Source organism: Mastacembelus armatus, chromosome 24, assembly GCF_900324485.2.
Source record: "Mastacembelus armatus chromosome 24, fMasArm1.2, whole genome shotgun sequence".
In the NCBI taxonomy this organism is placed as follows: domain Eukaryota; kingdom Metazoa; phylum Chordata; class Actinopteri; order Synbranchiformes; family Mastacembelidae; genus Mastacembelus; species Mastacembelus armatus.
In genome coordinates this window covers 16,901,147-16,923,838 of record NC_046656.1, presented here as the reverse complement: position 1 = coordinate 16,923,838, position 22,692 = coordinate 16,901,147, and the positions used below count along the sequence as shown (strand labels likewise).

Sequence of the window (22,692 nt, the reverse complement as noted above, 5' to 3'; positions counted from 1 at the left end):
CCTTTATGGGTCTGCTTCAGAGCAACTTTGGAGCATGCAGAGAACACCGGGGCTGAGGTCAATTCACTGTCAGTTCAGTTTAATAAAAGATGACATTTCATTTACTCATGACTCAGCATTAATTTATTTATCATTATTTTTAGACAGGAAACCATTGACATTCTCTTGATAAAACAAAGATATTTCATTTCTGGAAGTTTTGAGTATATGAAAAATGATTGAGAAAAAATCCTGAACTGACTGGCATGAACATGAACTGACCCCCACCCTGGTGAGGCGTCAATGAGGATGGCTTTGGCTGGTTGGTCAGAGCTGAAGATGTGTTTTTTCTTGAAAAAAGTATACTGCATCTTTAAAAATAACAACAACTAGCCACTAAGACTTTGCCCAATAAGATAACAGCAACTGGGTGAGCTGATTGTTGATTGGTTGTTTACTTACAGGTAATAAGAGTATGAATAGTAGGTCCTCCTGGGGTTGTGAGCCAATCAGAAAGCACAGAATGAGACATAAGGGTCATGAATATACAAATTAGGACAATGCTGCCCTATCCCAATCAGCAACAACAGAAACAGAAGAAAACACCTTTTGATTGCTATATCTTGGGTCATGCAAGGGGGTGTTATAATTACTATGGGCCCTATTTCTTTAAAAAATGTGAAAACTCAAGTTTAATTACTAAAAATATTACAAAACAAGCTCTAATTTTAAAACTATTGCTACAGTAACCAACAAACTAATGAACATGCAGCCTTTCTCTTCTTTACCTTGGGAACTGTTGTATTTAAAATATTACTGCAATATTTTAAGCTTCATTTACTGTGGCTGAATAATCCTCATTAGCAGTAATCAGCCAATCATCATTATTCACTCCTATGGATGAAGAACAATTTGTCATACTAAAACAAAACTAGCTGATCTGCAACACCATGCAGCTCACTTCGTGTGAAGCAAGCTTGATGCCTTAGCGATGTCATTATATCCCACCATTTTAAAGATGCAGTATTGTTCAAAGTTGCAAAGGTTCAATGATAATGAAGATTGATCTCCCCAGAAACCTTTAGGGTAAACTCCTAAATGCTGTCATCATAACCTCATACTGATGAGGGTGGCAAAAAAAAAACAATCTTTTCATTGTATTCGTAACATTTTCTGAGTGTACTACTGCTGCTGCAAGCCAGTTGTCACAACAGATTACAAATCAGTCTAAAAAACTTTTCTTTCTTTCTTTAAGAAGAAAAACTGGACCTTAAAAGAAATTTTCAGAACACACTTTAAGTTGCTCAAAAGCAATTTTCTGTCCCATGAAGAGAAATGCAAATGTTTTCTCAACTTGAAACATCTGTCAGAAGTTGATCGGTGTGTTGCTATGCAGCTGCACGTTTTCATAAATAAATCCTAAAAGCATATTTAAACATTGAGATGTTCTTAGCATTATGTTATGTTATCTTTTGGAAGTTCACCATGTTAATATAGAAATCAGTCAAATATTTCACATAATGTTTTACTTTACACTTTTCTCCTGTGGAAGTCACTTGAACATTTAGTGATCTAGTTTTAGTCTTTATTTGAAGTCCTTTCTCGACCACACACTTAAATGTGACCTGAGCTGATTACAAGTGAGTTGCAAAACAACAGCAGACACTAAATTCACATCATCCAGGCTGTATGTGCAATCACAGAACAGTAAACAGCAGCTACCTCACAAAGAAGCATTAATTTTCAATTTGGACCAATTTCCTATTTTCAAAGGGATTCAAATCCTCGAGGGGCAGAAAATGTTCAGTAATACATGTTACAGTAATGAGGCCTCTGAGTGCAAACTATGAATCAAATAGTTTTTGGACAATGGTGAGTATATTTCAGACACTGCTGGACATCTTGATATAATAGCAGTGTCTAAAATAATTAGAACATTTTACATCATTTACACCTACACCGTGAGACTGAAGCCTCAGGCCGAGCGTTGGACTGGACAAATTCATTAAGAGGATTAGAATATAAATATCGAGGTCAGGAGCTGCAAAAGCAAGGTTCTCACATGACAAGAGTTCATTACTGACTGTAAATTAATGGTTCTAATTGTTATTGATTTGCTGAGTGAGATCATGACTGGTTCTAATTGAGAGACTGTTTTCCTGATTGCACTCTAAGGCCTCTGGCAAGATGCAATACCTCAGTACTCAAAGGAAATCATTTACTTGAAAGAGGCATTTTCTTAAGTTGATGATGATTGATCTTGAATATGTTGCAATGCGTTCCTGATTTAAGGATGGTCAATATGCAAACCCACCTAGGTCAATACGTTATGATAAGAAATAACTGTGCTATGAAACCCTTGACATAGTGTATCAGTCTCTAATGTGCAAATCAAACCCCTAATTATTCTCTTTTTAATGTGAACCCAGGTTCCCTGAAACACCAGATTTTAAATTAAAGATCACAGGAAGAATGACACACATGTACACACACATGCCCTAAAGAGTACACAGCCATAAATCAACCTCATGTGCCTTCACAGTTACTCAGATAGAAACCGCTCAATAAAGTGGGGGCATTACAGACAACAAAAACTGTCTAGACGTTTGGTAAGAGCTGCCTTAAGGCTTGAAGGTGATACTTCTGATGTGATAATATTACACACATCAAATAAGCCAGTGCAAGCTGCCGTGTCATAGATGGAAAAAATAAGGATATTCTGTAAAGTACTGCTTCAGCGCCTCATAATATTTGGTTATTACTAAACTGGTCTTTAGATATGGCACTGTATACCAGATGAGGTTGGGGAGTCAGCAGTACTGTAGTGGTTAATGAATAAGGTTGCTTTCATATTAATAAACACCAACCATGTTTAATTGGTGCTGCACTGACTCTGATTCTTTCTTTGAAGGGAAAGATGGGATATACCGGCACAAAATTCAGAAATAATTCATGAGAATAAGACAGCCAGGCTTCTGAATAAAACACTACAGACATATATAAGATTCTTCCTCTAGCAGCTGTCTGAAAACAGTTGGACCTCTTGTTAGAAAAGATCTGTATGATTCAGCTCTCAGCTCTCACTGCAATTGGCATTTTGATGTAGCTGTATTTAGCTACCACATGGTGGAGCCCTGCACTAAATTAACTACATTTGAGAAAACAGTATCAACTGACTCTTCCCTTTGCTTTACTTAAAGTGAAGGCTGAGATTTTGAATTTACTATGACACATTATTCTTTTAGTGTCTATGTTCACTTTTTCTTCTCTAAAAAGGTTTAATTAGACCTGTACAAATGCATTTACAGCATGAAGTCTAGGACAACACATTACACTACCTATTAAGTGTAAACCTAAGCTAATAAACAGTGGGAGGCTCCAAAATAATTTACTAAGTTGACATCACCTCTACCCATAAGTCCAAGCAACAAAGCTCACATTCTCTTCACTCTCTGCTTTCCAACACAATTACCAAAATGTCCTCCGTTGTCCAAAACGGATATTTATCTATGTCTCACCTTCACGTCTAAAATATCTGTTTTTGCTAGAAGGAAGATGCTTCTAGGATGAGATGTGAAACTTTTTCAAGAACGTTAGGTAAGTCCAGTTGCCACCTATAGCACTTGTATATACACACATACATATATCTATCTATATACATATATATATATATATAAATATATATATATATATATATATATATAAATCTTTTTGATATATGATCTATACATTTTCTAAAGCCTCTTGACATCTGTTGCTTAAGGGTGTCTTTCACTGTGTCTCTTTTATTCTCTCATTAGAGACAGCTGTTGTTTTGTCTAGTTTGATTCAACAGCTGTATGCCACAAGAAAAAACATGACCCCAGATCTTTCTTGCACTAAATCACACAACACTGAGGCAGTGGTTACTAATTCTGGAATTACCATACTTTCTTATGCATTGTGGGAAAACAAGCCTAAAGCTATTCAGTGTCTTGAAACAGAGCGAACTTCAGGAAGCAATCACAGTGGTTCTGAAGGGAGATCAACGTTTATGGTGATGAATGGAAGATGGTCTTACTACAGCAAATACTGGACCAATACACAACAATGAATGGATTTAGGAGCACAGTTGTATTTGTGTGTTTTGGCATTTGCGTGCGTGTTGGCGTGTACATGAAGTATTGTTCATGTAGTATTTGCACTCTTCATGAAACGCTTTATTAGAGCTTCATTGGTGAGCACGTTTAGTGGCAGGCACTCACCTCTTCTTGACCAATAGAATGGCTACCAGGACCAGCAGTATGAAGACGAGAACACCAGCACTGATCCCAGCGATCTTCACCACCCGATCTGTCTGTTTAGCAGGGTCAGGGATGACTTCTGGCTCCTCTGTAGCACCTGCAACACAGTGACAATAAAGCAACTGTGGCTTTAACATATTATCAGCTCAAACTACCACATTTGTATCCACATTTCTAAAAAAAAACAAAAACCTGTGTATTTACAATATAGTAAAAAATACAACTGAAAATAACATAACCATGGATGTGATTACTGAAATAAAGGTTAGCTTGTGGTGTTGACAGACTTCATTGGAGAGAGTTTTAAATATATTTGAGTGGTTTACTTTTTTCTAACTTTTATTACAGCTAATTAAAGACAGTGAAATGAGTTCCCAAGGTGATTGTTTTGCCCGCAGTAACTGAGACAACTGAGACAACTGAAACAAATCAAACAATTCAAACAACATCTTGGTTTCTTGCACCTGTGTGAGTTTCTGTCAAAGACCTATATGATATTAGCTAATGAAAAAAAGTCAAAAGAGATTTATGTTTCTCACCCAAACCTCCTGTTTCTGAAACAATCTTCCCACCAGGTGTAAAGTGTAAAATGTGTAGATTTTCTCCACATTTCTGAAATATTGACTGACTGTGAGGCTGTTACACTAATAATGTAGAATCCTGGCGCTATTTTGAAGATTTATGCAACCCTGCAATGCCTCAGGCTGGTAAAGTTTGCCATCTAACAGCCTCAGGAATTATGATTGTTTTCTCTGAAGATGTGTTTAAAAAATGGCCTTGCATCAAAAGTGGTTAACGTGACAAGGAAACAAATTCTGATGAGCTATGTAATAAATCAGATCAGGTAGCAAGACTCTAAATATTCCCTATAAAGCAAAGTCAGACAACTGCCAAGATAAATACCATGGCAACTCTCCTTTATGATGCCAGAAGAAACTTATTTAGCTCACAGATTAAAATATTGACATTACCAGTCACTTTTTCATTAACACGTTTACCTCTGTAAAAATGAACAAAAGAGAATGTTTCTACCTGCAATACAATGACAAATGGCTAACGTGCTGCAGGTACAGCAGGTGTAAGTTTTCCATTTTCACCATTGTAGCACATTAACCTGCTAACAGCTAAAGTGTGAAACAAACAGAACTTACCAGTTCTTACAATTCATCCTGAGGGGACCATGAATGTGTATTTAAAAAATGCCATGTCAGTCCATATACTGTAACAGATGTGATGCTACAATCTGGACAAGAGTGGTGGACACTAGTCAAATGACACTAGTAGCTTCTGAGCCAGTCCACTCAAAATATTCCTAATAAATTCATTATTTTGATGATTTTAGATTCTGCCGTACACTAATGATAAAATCTTGTGAAAAGGCAGTAACAGAGCATCAGTGGAAGATGGTAATGTTTATCCCTGGCCTGTACCATCGTGGAGCTGGGTCAATTGAGTTAAAAGCACTCAGCTTACACAGCTTTCAGCATCTCATTCATTGTGTTTTACAATCTGACAGCAAATCTATTGAACCAGTGAACTCTCTCTGAACAACCACTGCTCCTACTCCCAGAAGGAACCACACTGAAGAACCTTAAAAACATAAACAATTACTACATATACACAAATAAAGAAATATGCCGCTCATTGTTTGTCTTCCACTTTTTTAAATGTGTTTCTGGTTGTCCTCGGTGTTTCTGAAATGTGATTTAACTGCAACTGTCTAAGGTTTCTGTATCAGCATCACTGCTTATTACTTGTTCCCAAACTCATTTCTGTTCCTGATGACTTTTGAGAATTGGCTGAACTCCCTGATTTTGTCTGTTTGGACTCTAATAATTCACAAATGATATTTCATGCAGAGTGCATGCTGTGGAGCAGTTTAAACCCTGTTGATCATAGACAGAAAGTCAACAGAAAGAGAGTTCATCTGTTTTCATGCTCCTAAGCTCTACTTAGTGATCTGATCTCATAACGCCAGAATAGTTTGTGCTGCAGCATAAGAACATTATCATGCATTATGATAATCCAAATAATCCAACACAAAGGCATATGCACAAAACTCAACATAATGCAATACATCTGTCAAATAATAATCCACTTCTAATGCTAAATATCAACAAGATAAACATAATCTCCTTCTCTCTCTTTATCTGTCTCAATATTTGGGACCTTAACATGTTTTGCTATAAAATGTTTCTGCCACTGAAGTCTTTGAAATTCCCCCACCATGCAGTTATATTAGACAAAACCACAGGACCTTTATTTTAAAAGTCTGTGTTTTACTAGACTTCAGTTTCAACTACAGTGTTCATCGTACCGTTACCTTGGCAGGTTCCATTATTATAAAAAAATATATGTGATGTTCCTAACCTTTCTAGGCAAGTTTCCAGATGTATTTCATGATTACTTAATTTCCTGAATTGTTGAGCAAGTAGTTGAAATACCCCAAAATATCAGATTGGATGAGCATAGTAGGTAACAGCTAAATGTGTCCTAGAATATAGCTCGTCTTGGTTTTGGGTTATTGACACAAATCTACATTTTTCTGGGCTCAGGTTAAGAAAACGTTGGATAATTACACAGAAAAAGGTACCAAACAAGACAAACTAAAACTAAAAACAATCTTTAAAGGGTTCTACCTCTGACCTCATAATGTCAGCAGTAGCTCTTAATGTCTGTAAAAATTATCCAGGTCAGTTAGTAGCACTCACAACTTACCCATACAGCCACAACTACAAACACACACACACACACACACACACACACACACACACACACTCTTACGAAACACCCCGAGGCAGCAGTGACAATACACAATGCCCCAGATGACCTAATATGACCACCCTCCTCCCTCCTGGCTGCATGGCTGAAAGCACACACACACGTAGAGGGATGGAGAGAGAAAGGAAGGGACAGTTGTCTGACCTCTGTCCATTAGTGGGTCTTTCTCCCTTATTAAAAAAAAATCTAAAACCCTCTCGAAAGTATTTCAGCTTCAGTCAGACCTCTTGAGGCTGGAAAGGCATGGCGTCATCATTTTGTAGCAGCTTTTGTCCAAGTAACCACCTGTTCTAATAACTACAACACCAGCAATTCTTGAAATATGATGACACTGGAAACAGAAACTTCCAGCAACATCTCTGATTTTAGAGTGAAACATTACACCTTACAGGCATGGGAGGGATTGAACCACAACTTTGATCTGATCCAGGGGATTATTTTCCTGTGAGCATAGCTGTTTATGAGTACATAGTCCTTTTGACAACAACCCCTATGAATTCCTATAAATAGTTCAGTTCTTTTCAGGCTGCCACTAATCGTTTTTTTTTTAATTTAGTGTTTATTTTTAGAGGTACATGTACATAGCATGGACCAGCACCAGCTAATCCAGTTTACTGTCCCTGCCCCCCGACAGACCTAACAATCTACAGCTCACTAGGTCTTCATGATTCATTCCACAATCACTGTCAATCTGGTCATGCATTTTTCTGCTTATCCTTGTTTTTATGCCACTGAGCTAAACTTTAACCCATCAGCTGCATTTCTAAAAATCTTTCCTCAAAACAGTGTGTGCTTCTATGCATGTGTGCACTTATGCAAGGTTGCTTGCGGATTAACTCCAAACCGCTCTGATAATCTGTCAACATATGGCTGCAAGTAAAATCATTTAGACCCTGTGTTCAGGAGCATAAATACAATTAACATGAATATGCTGGATCTTCCTAACATGCACAATTTTTATATTGTTACCTCTTACAGAAACACACCCTCTTATTCAGACACTCTATATACAGAAGTACTGGGCTATTAGTCCTAACAGATGTTAGCAGAAATATTAGCATTACATTACATTACACTAATCCACTAATTTTGGCAAAAAGGGCTCTTAACAGTGATGGTCTTACCTTTAGTAGCCAGCCTCAGACACTGGGTCTTAGTTTCCTGTAGAGAACACACAACACACAATATCATTAACCAAGAGAATGTGACATTGTATATCAAATACTTTACAGACAAACTGATAATATATCGCAAAACAAAAGGAACATATTTATTAGCCTGCAGATTATTTTGCATCTGTAAGCGGAGTGTATTATGTGTTAACTTTTAATCCTGTGCAGGTAGATGGCTTATTGTGATTAAAGTGTCTTTTTGAATGCATACATGCAGTACTCCTGGCAGCTAGCAGCAGGAAGTTCACTATATGTTTAATGTGTCTTCACAGGAGTAATTATTTATTTACCCTCTCTGTGCTGCTAACAGCTTGAAGGTAGATGTTATAGTTCTTCCTTGGAGCAAGTGGAGGATTCCAGAAACCCTGAGGAGCAGAATGAGGCCCCATAAGTTTTATATGAGGCAAAAAAACATATCACTTATCATCTAGTCTAGAAGGATAGGTTTTCCATCCTTTGGTTTGTCTGTCACCGAGGATCTAGTGAAAGTGTAACATTAAACATGCCAAGACTTAGAGGAAAACAATTATACTCTTATTATGTCCTTACACTAAATATGAAGGTTCAGCAGCTGAATAACTGAGCTTAGCACAAAGTCTATATGCAATCTAAGGGTAACAAAAATGCTCTGAGGCACTCTTGCAAATGAACTCTGTATAAAATCTGTAAAAATATTAAGCTTCATCCAAAAAAGCACATTTCCCAAAATATCTTCTTTCATCAGATTTCAGTTAAATATGAGGGAAGGATTGTAAGATTGTAAGTGTAAACGTGTTTCTCAATAAAACCATGTGATTTGTTCTATTACCCCTTTTCCTCTGACTGGATTACACAGCCGTTGATTCTGTATTTAAATGTATTTACTAGGTTTATCATATCTTCCATTCAATTAAAACATTCCCCTTGATCTTTTTTCTGCACTACAAAGAGTGTGCTGCTTAGAGAAAACACTTGCCTGATAGGTCTTGTTGTCTCCCACAGTGAAGGGGAGCGGCTCAGGCAGGTTACTGGGGGACAGCTGAGCAGCATAATAATATGGAGATCCACCACTAGATGCACTGTGGTAGGAGACTGGGACCTGGGAAAGAGGATATAAATAGTAACATATATTGTGTATATATCTGACAAATACAAAGTATATTCAGTTAGAATTTACTTTTATTCAAAACTAGAGATCCAACAGTCCATATAGCTAAATGATTAACGTCTAGTGTAAAATAATCTGTTTTTAGAATTCTTTAAAATGTAATAGCATGGCTTTTTAAAATATATGTGATTAATTATAACCTCATAGCAGTCAGAGGAGGCTTGACGACGCGTCCGCTGAGGATTCACTTCCTCTACCACAATCTGGTATGCGCTGCAGGTAAATAAAACAAGAAGTAATAAACATGAAGTATCAACTGCATTTCTTTTTCTCAAAGATACAGACATACTGATAGATAAAACAGCATCATAGATACAATATTTCATAGGTCTAATTTTAAACATAGTTTGTGTACTTACTCAATGTGTCACATTTATTTGCTGTCCCAGATTTCATGTTACTCAGAGTATATTAGACATATGTTATTGGCATATGCACATATTAGGCATAATTAAAATAACAGCTGCTTGTACTCTAATGCACATTTTCAAGCTCAAGCTCAACTACTACAATGATCACAAATATACTTGCAAGAACAACTACTTGATGTGTTTTTGTTTGCTTTCATGCCTTTAATGGTTGTTTTACACTAAGGGCAAAACTATATATGTTATGAACTGGCAAAACAAAAAAATCTAGACTTCAGCAAAAAGCGCACCGGTGTGACATAAATCTGGGTTTGGGTATGTACTGTAAATGTTTATGATGTTTATGATTTTCAATACAGTACCTTATAGGTGCTCCCTTGGCCTGGGCAGGTTTAAGCAGGACGGTGATGGTTGTTGCGGTTTCATTCAAAAAGGCCTCTGACCCATCATACTCATCTATTGTTGGGGCTGAAGAAAGAGGATCAGTCTGTATTAGTTCACGTGTATCACCTTACTACAGATTTAAATGTGATACTAAAAATGTCTGTGACTATAAAACATATAAAACTCATTTTCTACCTGAAATATTAGTAGTCACATTGAGTGTGGTTGCAGGACCGAATCCTTTTGAGGTGGATGCTCGTATAGAGAGCTGATACGTGACACCTGGGTGAAGCTGGGAAAACAGGTGATGGGTGGCATTGGAGGGCAGAGAAACTGTAAGTCCTGGGCGCTGGAGAGGCACCGAAGGGTCAAATGAACGCAAACCACTGTAGCTGATCTGTGGTGGCGAGAAAAAACATTTTTAGCAGAGCATATTGCTAGTTTGGATCTTACATCTCCTCTGACTGCTACTACTGGTAGTACCTCATACTGTATGATGACTCCATTGGGCTCAGCTGGTTCCTTCCAATAAAGAAGAATTCTGTCTTCAAATGGAGTGGCTCTTAGTGATTGACTGGGAACTGGACCAGGAACTGTCAGTGCACACAATAAAAAAATTATACAGTGCTAATAAAATTAACAGTACAATTCAGTCCCCCAAATAAATACACAATATATCTGTGTCTCATTAAAGTGCTATGTGTAATGTTACTCCTAATTTATGGTTAAAGACCTTTCTTAGTTTTACCATAAAAACAATAAATGTATACATATTTTAAAACGAGGACAGAAATAATAAAGAAATTAAGAGTTTATTGTGTATCCCACCATCTTCATCAGTTTGTATGATGGTCTCATCGCTCTCTTTCCGCCCCTCTGGATTGGTCAGAATCATCTTTAGACTGACATTTGTGTACGGTGGCAGGTTTCCCACCAGGTGGCGTGGTGCTGTGTAAAAACAAGAAGGTAAAATAAATGTCATTCTTGTCAAATCATGTAAAACAACAATGAATGAAATTTGTTAATGCATTGAGAACTCAAACTAATGAAATCCAAGGGCAAAAGACATTCAGGTAACAACATAAAACACAAAAAAGAACAAGAAATGCAAGAACCAGGTAATGGCTGACATTTGACTTAAATGGGAAATTGATTATCAAAAAAGCAGACAATTAATTTTCTTGGTTAACTGAAAATGTTCAATTTTCAATTAACCAACAACAACTCATTTCAGATAAATATGAATGCAGGTCATTACGAGCATATCTAGGCAAGATTTGTTGCAATATTTGGTTCCTGCAGCTATTTGTGAAAAACAGATTTACTTTAAGAAACAAATCCATAATGCAGCCTTTACAAATTAAATACTGCATCTTTTACATTGTCAAATGTGCAATATGATACCAAAACAACAGCATAAGTCATGGAAACGCAGACTTTTCTTAACAGATATGCTAAGTACTACCTTTAGGGTCCATGTCCAAGCAGTCTGCCTTGCTGCGGTTGTTCGCAGTCATGTAATGGTAGCAAATAGTGACATTAAAGGTGTGACAACGAGTGATGTTGTAACCCAACGATTCCCAGTCCACCGCTATCAAACGAGATCTGGTCTCAGCGATCTTCAGCCTCTTAGGAGTCCGCATAGGTTCTACAGAAAAAGGGACAGGAATATAAAAACGTAAACTGAAATGATGAGGGACAAATTCCTGACTGTGGTGATGGTGTGTGTTTAGATTGTGTGGAACTGCATATCTGCAGTTGGAAGAAAGATCCACCACTCTTTGATGAACAACCTTTTCTCTAATGTAATAACATCTACAAGGCTCATCTTTGGTTTCCATCTATGTGTATTCAGTACTGTTATTGTCAATATAATTTGCCTGCTCTCCTGACTGCCCAGGGCTTTAATTACCTTAACTGGCTCATTTAACTGTATCAATAACCCCCTGGACCCTGCCCGCCTCTACACACACAGCGATGCACACATACACATATTCACAGGCAAGACTGCAAATACAAAACCAAACCTTCCCTCCTTTCTTTTCTGCCCACTCACATCAGTACACTATATTTCAGTCACTACATTGTGTCAAGAGTGTTTCCCTGCTTGTGTTTCCCCATCTATTTAACAGTCAGGGTGGTTTCACCTCAGATAAAGGAGCTACTCCTCAAGCTCCTGTGGCTATCCATCTACCTGCAGAAGGGACCATTCTCTCTAGGAAATCTATTATCATTAACACCAATTGTACCAATTATTGTAGAAAAGATGTTCTTCTAAGAAAGGAACTACCTCTAAGTTGAGAAGATATCACTCAAAATAAGAGGACATACAAAAGGACATACTACAAGAAATAAAATACAATGTATACTTCATGGTCAGAGTGTTTAGATGAGAAGGGAACCACACAAGAAAAACATATTTTTAGTTATATTTCAACACTGTAGTAAAGACAGGAAAATCTAAGTTAAATAAAGGTTGAAAGTGCCTTTTCCAGTTGACACCAGATAATTTAATAGGATTATCTTGGAAAAATATCTGCTTGATCAGGATCAATATCGCTAATAGGAAATATATTTTGATTAACTGATACTGATCTTGCAGACTGGCTCTGGACATAAAGTGAATAAAGTGGGCTCTTTTACGGGGAAACCAAAGCAGAGAAAATTAAAAGTTTTGTTTACTGTTCCATGTCATAAACTGGTAAGGTTTCATTTGGAGTGAAAATCTTTCTGTCACCTGTTGATGTTCCTTCCACTCCCTATCTCTGCCACACTGTAACCCACCTGTTTCCTTGTGTCCTTCCAGGATTTTTTAATAAAACAGTTCACCTTAAATAGAAACCCAAGTCTCTCCCCAACCCTTCCTTGTCTCGCTCTCTGTTTTTCTCTGGGTCTGCCTCTCTCAGAGGAGACAACACAAGGACACAAACTTGTCGCTTCTTCTGACAACCCATTATCTGCCTGTCACTCACTCACACACACACACACACACACACACATACACATACACACGCACATGCACAGAAACTCTAAGGCATGGCCACTCTCATGCTCATTTACCACACAAATACACACAAATGGCCAAAATGTCCTCACTCCCCTGGTATGAAAACTGGTCCTCACTATGAATTGCAATTACAAATGCACATAAACAAGTACAACCCCACACATAAAACTTGCGGTTGGGACAGAATCAAGATTAAATCAGGGCAGAGCACATATAGGTGTGTTTATGTGTGTGTACTCATCTCAGTAAAACATCTCATAATAAGAATGAATTGTCAAGGGCAAACACAACTCTCATACACACTGAGCTGTAAGTTAAATACTAATATGTCAAGGTTTGCTAAGCCATTTGGATGTAAATATCTCACTAATAAAGAGACAGACATATAAGAGAAAATAAGAAAGGAAGAAAAAAGAGTGTAAGGAAGGTTGTGAAGGCAGGTAATTGTCTGTTGAGCAAATATTATTGCTCAACTGTGTGTGTGTTAATAGGTGATGGGTCAGAGCATTTCATTTTTGCTTCAACCTGTTATTGGATGGTTGACATTTAAATAGCGCAAAAGGAAAACTCACTGCTTTCTCTGCCTGTCTCTCCCTCTATTTATGTCTCATCCTCACTTGTCTTGATCTCTTCCGCTCTGTCTCTCTTCCTGTTAGAATCAATACATGGCGATCCTCACCATAACCCCCCCCCCCCCCCCAAAAAGCCACAAACCCACTCCCACACTCTCACTCACTCTCACTCACTCACACTCACACACACACACACACACACACACACACACACACACACACACACACACACACACACACACACACACACACACACACACACACACAGTGTAATAAATTGTATTGATTTCAGGGAGTCTTCATACTAACACTGCTTCACAGTTTTAGTCTTTAACAGGAATTAAAACAAAACACACACACACCTCTAACCTCCATTTCAAAACCCTATTCCCCTCCTGACCCATAATACATTACTGCTTATCTCTGTTTACTAAAGGTAGTGAAAGTAGGTACAAAACAAGGTAGGACAATCAATAAGAGAGTGTGGACTAAATGAAGGACAGAAAAGAAATAAAAAAAGAGAGGGCAAAGAGAGGAGCAAAAAATGAGTATAAAAACAAAGCAATGCATGGAAAAATGAAACTGGGGCTAAAGGGAGTAAGGGACAGATAAATGGAGCAGAGAGAAAAATGGGAGAGAAAGATGAGAGAGAAAAGGAGAGAGAGAGAGGAGGAGTGGGGAGAAATGATAACTAGTTGGACCATGGCCAGAGTCAAGTGGGACCTGTTCCAACGGTAAACCACAGAAGCTGCCTTGTCCCTTTCCCCTCCTCCGGTAGGCAGACAAACGGCTGGATTCATGTTGGAACTAAAAGGCTTTGTTCTCCACAGATGGAGCTTTGAAAACAACAACAATACCAATAAACACCAACAATAACACCAAGGACAGCAAGCTTCATATCAGCAGAATCCAGAGGTTGGAATTAAAGAACGGAAAAACAAAAGGAAAGGAAATCAAACTAAATGAAACAGAACTACAAACATTAGGCAGGCATTAGGAAGAGCCAAGAAATATCCAGTAAAGAGCAGAGAGGGAAGCTTAAGAAAAGACAGAGAAGAAAAGATGAAAGAAAAGGGGAGAGGATAGAAGAGAGAGAAACAGAAAAGGTTAACAGGAGATGCAGTTAAATCCAAGTTAATCTGTCCAATTAGTTCCTGGTAATCCTTCCACTGTCATGAGGAAGACAAATGAAACTCTGTTGATTCATTCTGGCTCTCATTTCTCCCTGCACGTCTCTGTGGACCAGATTTAAATACATGAAAGGTGCAAATTTGCGCTGCACCATGTTTTCAATTTGCAATAGCAAGCTATGTGGAATTTGATTCTCATTTGCATGTGCAGAAACTAATCAAATCAACAACTCAGTCTCATAGAGCTCAAAATTTGCAATATTTAGTGTGTGGGACTTTGAAATCAAGAAGCTTGGAGAAGAAAATCAAAATACACCCTGTGAGTGATGATGAAACTGAAATGGTCGTGTTAAATATTCCCCAACAACTATATTTACAAAGAAAAGTTGATAAAAGCAATGAGGAGTAATTAAACCCAATTAAACACACTTCTATGAGAAGAAACTGAATTATGTAGATCGATGAACAACCAAATTCCAACGTGCCCAGCTGATCAGTGAGACTCAGCACAAACCTCACTGGCTCCTATTCTTTAAAAGCAAGTGGCAAATATAGCTTCATTTTTTAATTAAGGCTAATAAATTTCATACAACAGCTGGACGCTCTTATTCAAGCATGTATAGTGCTCTGTTGGGGACTATTTCCAGTAGCAAATACAAATTTTGGTGCGTTCACAGCAGCAGAATATTACTGTAAAACTGACACTCTTAACCACACACAGCGGACAGTACTGTGTCTGTAACTCATTTGGCTGCTTTTTCAAGGACTTGACCCTTAAAGCGTCATACTGCTGACTGCGTGTAAGCATGTGTGTGTTTTCATATATATAAAGGACTACATGTGACATATTGTGTGTGACTCCTGCAGCATTTGTGCTTGTCTGTTGTAAAATGTGTTTTTTGTGATTCAATTCTTTCCTTAATCCAAGTGATGCTGAGTTTGTGCAACATACAAGAAATACTGTGACTCTTGAACTGTGTATGTGTGTATCTGTACATTTAGTGTATTTTTCTGCTTGTGCTCATGCTTGTGTAACTATGTTTTATTTAGTGTGTTTGTGTATGTCAGTGTGTGTGTGTGTGTGTGTCTAACCTGCCATGACCAAGAGGTTTTCTGCAGAAAATTTAGGATTTGGATTAAATGCTACTTCATCGCCTTCTTCTATTACACACACACAAATATATAACCATGACACACACACACGCTCACTAACTCTTCACTTCAAGTTGATTATTCTTCACCCTTCAGACAAGAGCAATAAATCACCACAGAAGAAAAATCAGGAAAAGAGAGAGAGAAGGAGAGACAGAGGGAGCATGAGAAAGAAGCAGAGATGGAAAGGAAACAAAAAACTACAGAGGAAGAGAGGAAAAGAGAAGGAAGAAGGAATGAAATTCTTCCTGTTATCATATCAGTCACTCTGTAGCATGTGGTTTCTGCTGTGTACTTTATTAACTGTATTGATTTTTAATTAAAATGTGCTTTGTGTGATAGCATGCTTCAGTTTATGCCCTGTGTTTGTGTGAGTGCATGTCTTCATTATAGTGTGTCAAACCAAATATTCAGTAAACTACAGGTGGTGGGATCAGACAAACCTAACTAAACAGAAAAAGCAAAGGAATCATTACCATTTAAATAACATTTCTTCCCTGTGTGTATTTGTGTGTGTGTGTTCACAACAAACACAGAAATCCAACCTAAAGTGTGTGCAAACATGCTCAAACAGGAGACTTCAGTCATACTGAAAACAAAGACGTAGGAAGAGATCACTATAGTATAATATACAGAACTGTTTTGTTTTATTACATTGTCGTATTATTTTATTGAAAAACAATTAAATCATGCCTGTTTAAAGAGTAACTAAACGTCAAGGTCTTAGCCTCAGCTCACCCACTGCACCTTTATGGGAAATGGCATGGAGCAGAGAGGTGGAGGGGGGGCACTGAGAGGGGAGCGAATTGTGGATGTGTGTGGAAGGAGGAGGACATAGTGACATATCCTGTCCACAGAAAAATGGACAGAGTCAGAGGGTACAAATGTTATGAGATTTTCTGAGGTCAGAGACTTTTCTGCTCCAGAATCAAGGAAAACAGGCAGTGTGGTGGGGGACGATGATGGTGGTCTCCAACTGAATCAGTTCAAGCTGTTGGCTCTGGTCCCAGTAATGCCCGAAGCTGGAGAATGTGGAACTGAGGCTGTGCCAACTAATGCTAATCTAATTTTGGCTAAAACAACCTACCTTTAGCTAACAACCTACTAACTATAGAAAATCATTAACAAGCCTACTGAACACTCAACTTTTAGACTAAAATAATCTAATCTAACAATCTAATTACTCTATGACTGTAGTCTGTGAAATTATTACTCCTGTCCTGCAACAGTGCATTGGCCGCAGATGTTGATTTCATAGGTGAGGGGCTTGGTTGGTTGATGAAAGCTGCCACCATACACATCACCTGCCACCAGTTCACCCAATAGCAAAATTCAATTGTAGTAGCTGGGTTTCAACCAGTAGAGGGCAGTTCCCAGTACATTCATCCATCCATCCCTCGATATCAGCTTATTCCTATTTAGGGTCACAGGGATCTGCTGGAGCCTATCCCAGCTCTATTATGGTGAAAGGCAGGGGTACACCCCGGACTGGTCACCAGTCCATCACAGGGCCACATAGAGACAAACAACCTCACACACTCACACTCACAATTTAGAGTCACCAATCAACCTGACATACATGTTTTTGGACTGTGGGAGGAAACCAGAGTACCTAGAGAAAACCCATGCAGGCAGGTGGAGAACATGCAAACTCCAAACAGAAAGTCCCCTGCCAGGTTTCAAATCAGGAACCTTCTTGCTGTGAGGCAACAGTGCTAAGTTCCCAGCACATTAGTAAGACAATGCAGGATGTACGGTAGAATTAAATTAGTTTGCACCAAAATGTCAAAACTTGGACCTGAATCAATCAACAATATTGAATACCCATATACAATGGTGTTCAGCTGTTTTTAGGGTTTAGTTACTCTTAAAATACACAAAACCCTCCAAAATAACATTTGATCCATAAACAATGAGAAAATGTATCTCATTGATGAGGAATAGGGTGCCATCTTTGCCAGCTTCTATCTAATTTTTGGCTAAAACTTATTTTCCCAAAATACACTATTCCTTCAAAATGTGATAATTCCACTTGTTTTCAGTGAAAATCAAACTCTTTCCCTGAATTAACACTTCTCAGCACAAGTGTGTTCCTGCATGAGTGAGTAGAAGAAGATTAATCTCCTCTTCCTGTCAAACAGGAAGCTGTTCAATACATGAACTGAACACGTCTATGACTTCCCCTCTGTCAGTACACACACGCAGGGAGATGCACACATACAGATTAATTCACCCACACAAACACACACAATTCACACACATACACAGGTTGGCAGACATCATTCAGGCCCCGTGGTTATGAGTTTTCATCTCTCTTTCATTTTCATTCTCCAGTTTCATCATTCTCTCGCCTCAGACACTCTCTCCCCCTGCTCCTATTCTCTCCTCTTTTTCTTTTCCAGCCTTATTGTTTTTCATCATCTCTCCATCGCTCCCTCATTCTGTTCCTCCTTCAAGCTCATTGCTTTTCTTTCTGTCTCTTTCTCTTTCATATCAACCCTCTCTCACTCAGTCTGTCTCTCTCCCTCAGGCTAGCTGTGTTTATATTTCAGTCGTTTATTTCTACAAATGTCAGACAGTGTTTCTGCCCTCCGTCTATTGATCCACAGAGAGAGAAAGTGATGGGGAGAGAGAGGCATGAAGAGAGAGGGAAAGGCAGCGACAAAAAACAAAGCAGAAAGACAGATACAGAGGGAGGAATGAGAGATATGAAAGAAAGGAGTAGTAGCAGTGAGAAAGCGGGAATGAAGTGAGAGAAGAAAAGAAAAGCAGGACAAAAAGCGAGAAAGGTGGAGAGAGTATTTTAATCACGCTTTCTCTCAGATCACTGAGCAACCATGACACAGGCTCTCACCGCCTTTCTTCATCTCTCCTCTCACGGCATGATCATAGTACAAATATCACTTCAACTAAAATATAGATACCAAGCCAAACAACAATAGAAGATGGACAGACTGATAATCAGAGGCAGAAAGAGCTGTGAGCACAGCAAAACATCCCCAATTTTTCCTGCAGAATCTAGTTTATCATGTTTTAGGTGGACATACAGTACATCTTTATGGCTCACAAGTTTTAGTAGTGAATGTAAAATAATAACTGCATGTGCCGATGGCCTACCAGCACATTTGGTCCGGGTGATAAGTGGGGGTCCAGGTTTGCCTGTCCCGCCTTCTCCTGGCCTTGTTAGCAAGACTCTGATCTCATACTCGGTGTCCGGGTCAAGATGCCATAACTTATAGTTGGGAGAGTTCACAGCATGAGTCTCCGTCCAGGTGCCAGATGTCATACGGTACTCAACCTATAGGAAAGAATCAGAAAATGAAAAATGACTAAAGGATCAGTATTAATTAGAAATCATGCTCAGAATTAACACAAATGCTCAATAATATATGTCAAACTTTACTTGCTTTACAAAGGCAAAGGCAAAGGCAAATTTATTTGTATAGCACCTTTCATACACTACGCAATTCAAAGTGCTTTACAAGGCATATAATTACATTAAAAGCATTGAAAAGAGCATTTAAAAATAAAGACATTTAACATAAAATAAATTTAAATCAAGTAAAGTCAATTCAAATAAAACATAAAAGCACATTAAGAAAACAAAGATAACAATTATTCGAAGGCAGCAGTAAACAACAGAGTTTTCAGTCCAGATTTGAATGAGCTGACAGTTTGAGCAGACCTCAGGTGTTCAGGAAGTTTGTTCCACAAGTGAGGAGCATAGTAACTAAATGCTGCTTCACTTTGTTTGGTTCTGGTTCTGGGAACACACAATAGACCTGTCCCAGATGACCTGAGGGGTCTGGAAACCTCATAGGGAACTAATATATCTTGGATATAGACCACATACTGTTCATCTAGTGGGGAATAAAAATGGTGACGCTATTTTAAGAGCTACCTTTGGAAATTACCTGATAAATACATAGAAATTATCACATATAATTTCACTGATTAAACCATTAAGCCACAATTAGCTACAGCTACAGATATTCACTAACTGGTTTGAGATTGATACCACCGTCACATTCCTCTCTCATATTTGTTCACAGTGAAACCGCAGTTAATGTTGCACAAGAAACAGAATTGGGAGAAACAGACAGACTCGGTAGTGCCAAAGTTTTATTTTTGCATTTTTTACATTACACTATTTTGTGTATTTACGCCAAATTATGCTTCCTTGTGTCACAATGGTTACACACAAGTTATTGCTTAAATACTCATGAAATCTCTTATTCTTAACTTACCTCTTTCAATATAATAGGTCCATCTCCAAAAATGGAGTTAGCATTGAGCTGAATAAGCAGGTATGTAGGGCCAACGCCCAGCAGTTGGGGCGGGGCTATTGGGTGCGGAGGCTCTGAGGGGAGAAAACAGTTTGAACAAAATCATTAAAAAGGGGTTCAAAGTGCCACACAAGATGTTAGAAACACAATGAAACAAGGTGGCAATATGACAGAATAGGGCCATGACACGAGGGATAATTTTTGTAGTCTTTATGTTACAGAGTCTTGCTTGTGTATCAGCTGACATGCAACCTGTTATGCAAAACCACCAGTAAATAACGACATCTCCACTAATGGAACAAATATTATACACCCTAATGAGGTGCACCTGAACTGACCTGCAATATTTTGACAGTCGAGCTGTGTGGCGCTCTTGTGGTGAACTAATTGGCTTAACACGTGGTCATTCAGGATACCAAGGGAAAAAATACTGTCCTTGTCTCACCCACTGTGTTCAGGTTTTAGTAGCTGCTGTCAGTTGGAGATTTGCTTCCATGCTGCATCTTATTCTTTACTCTCTTACGAAGAATAATATAGTAACATATTTTATTCATAGAGACACTTTACAAGCCTTATATACAGCTGCTTTCATCTATCAGCTAATGCACCTTTGCTGTGTTGTTGGGGTTATAATTATTAATACAAACATACCTTTTGCAGCTACAGCAGACTTCCATCATCAAAACATGAAACTGAGGCCTTATATTATATTGTTATACTGTTTCATGGTGTTGACCATGGTGACTTCATACACTGAGCCCCATTTTACAGGCACAATATGCAAATCTGCTATCTTCATCTGTTATTTGTTGTCATTCAGACATAGATGTCTTTTATAGTGTCATTTGGACAAGACAGGAAATTTACAGAAAGAGCCACAATCATAGTGTGATGTTTTTCATCTGGTGCATAAGAAAAAGAGGTGATGACCTGTGGTGAGTTTAAAAAGTAATGATATGAGGGAAGACGAGTGTTTTTCTCTTACATGCTTCCACCACTGATGGATTTTAAAACATATTTTGCCATTCAGATCAGACCTGTCAAGCATCTATAATTGACAAGTCGAAAACACAACACCGCTTCAAAGATTCATCTACTTGAGACATGTACACGCAGATCAACACATGAATTAATCACAAACACTTTATACACACATGCATGCACATGCATGCACAGCAATCTATCTCACATACAGTAAATCATAAAGCTTTATCTCTTTCAGACATTCTCAAACACACTGCCTGGCAATATCACTATCTGTATGAAGATGGAAAAAATGTGATATTTTTGCAATCCAGCTTCAATCACATCATATCAAAGCGAGTATTATCTAAATTATATGTGTGTATGTGTATTGCTGCGTGTGCCTTTCCATTAGTAGTTGTATTTTTCATTGCTGTCACCTCTTTTTCTCTTTGTGTACATCTGAATCCGAGTGTTTGTGTTTGCATTTGTGTGTGTCTGTGTGCAGAGTGTGGCTGTCAGTGAGCAGGCTGGGAGGTGTCTTTTTAGCAACAGATGAAACGCTGTAGTTTGACAGCACATGCGCATGTGCAAACGCACGCATACACATACACATACACAAACACACACATGCACACAGATAATGACGGTTGAAGTGACTATAGAAAACCAACAACGTCAACAACATGTCAGCTCACAATGCCATCAAATAAACAAAGTAAACAACTTGATGAATAACAAACAAAGAAATCTGGCAAAAACATAAATAAATTCGAGCACACGAAACTGTAGGCTGGCCTGCTTGCAAGTTTGTGCGTTAACTTGAATACATGTTTGTGTGTTACTTAAAAAGCGACTGAATATCTGAAAGATAAATAATAGACGTAAAAATGAAACAGTAAGGAATATAAGTGGGTTATTATGCGACTCCAGAGAAAAAACAAGAGCTGCAACGGGTTCATGCAAGATTTTCTTCTTTTTGTGTTCCATCAGTTGTCATTTGTACAGTTGACCTAAAAAAAATATAACAAATCATCAATGATGTTGTTGTGCAATGGTTTTGCTGTCATCATCTGTTTTATTATTAATCACATGTCTGAACCTTCTTATCATTTCTCATTTTTTGGGTCAAATGTAGATGATAATAACAAAACAAATCAACATTGGGAAAACTTCAAATGTGCGTGTCAGTTCTGACCTTAGCCGGTCTGCTCGATTAATTTATTTTCAGTCACACGATTTCTTCAATATTATTCAAAACTCCTGAGGCATTGGTAGAGGGGTTGGTAGCATTTCTGACTTAAGATTTACAATATAGTGAATACACATCAAGGCAGAGACAGACGGACAGAGAGAAATAAAGACGACAGATATTTCGTTGGTGGCTGCAGCCCACTAGGCATGTTCTTCTTTGTTGTCCATCGTCAGCAACCTTGTCAATAAAGTTTAAGCTTTAACAAACCACTGC

General features: G+C 38.2%; 1 protein-coding gene across 4 annotated transcripts in view; it reads right to left on the bottom strand.

Annotated features, from left to right (window-relative positions):
* Positions 1 to 22,692, bottom strand: part of ptprk (protein tyrosine phosphatase receptor type K) — a 104,549-nt gene that overhangs the window by 17,625 nt on the left and 64,232 nt on the right. For 2 of the 4 annotated variants that reach the window (XM_026318335.2, XM_026318336.2), the window contains exons 9-21: positions 20,223 to 20,335; positions 19,093 to 19,273; positions 11,580 to 11,762; positions 10,943 to 11,062; positions 10,598 to 10,707; positions 10,310 to 10,511; positions 10,093 to 10,198; positions 9,503 to 9,575; positions 9,171 to 9,293; positions 8,506 to 8,580; positions 8,168 to 8,204; positions 4,224 to 4,359; positions 442 to 471 (exon numbers count right to left, since the gene is read on the bottom strand). In XM_026318335.2, the coding sequence (XP_026174120.1) occupies positions 442 to 471; positions 4,224 to 4,359; positions 8,168 to 8,204; positions 8,506 to 8,580; positions 9,171 to 9,293; positions 9,503 to 9,575; positions 10,093 to 10,198; positions 10,310 to 10,511; positions 10,598 to 10,707; positions 10,943 to 11,062; positions 11,580 to 11,762; positions 19,093 to 19,273; positions 20,223 to 20,335 (1,489 nt within the window). The remainder of the gene's footprint in view (positions 1 to 441; positions 472 to 4,223; positions 4,360 to 8,167; positions 8,205 to 8,505; positions 8,581 to 9,170; positions 9,294 to 9,502; positions 9,576 to 10,092; positions 10,199 to 10,309; positions 10,512 to 10,597; positions 10,708 to 10,942; positions 11,063 to 11,579; positions 11,763 to 19,092; positions 19,274 to 20,222; positions 20,336 to 22,692) is intronic. The other 2 variants (XM_026318337.2, XM_026318338.2) reach the window with 1 other exon arrangement.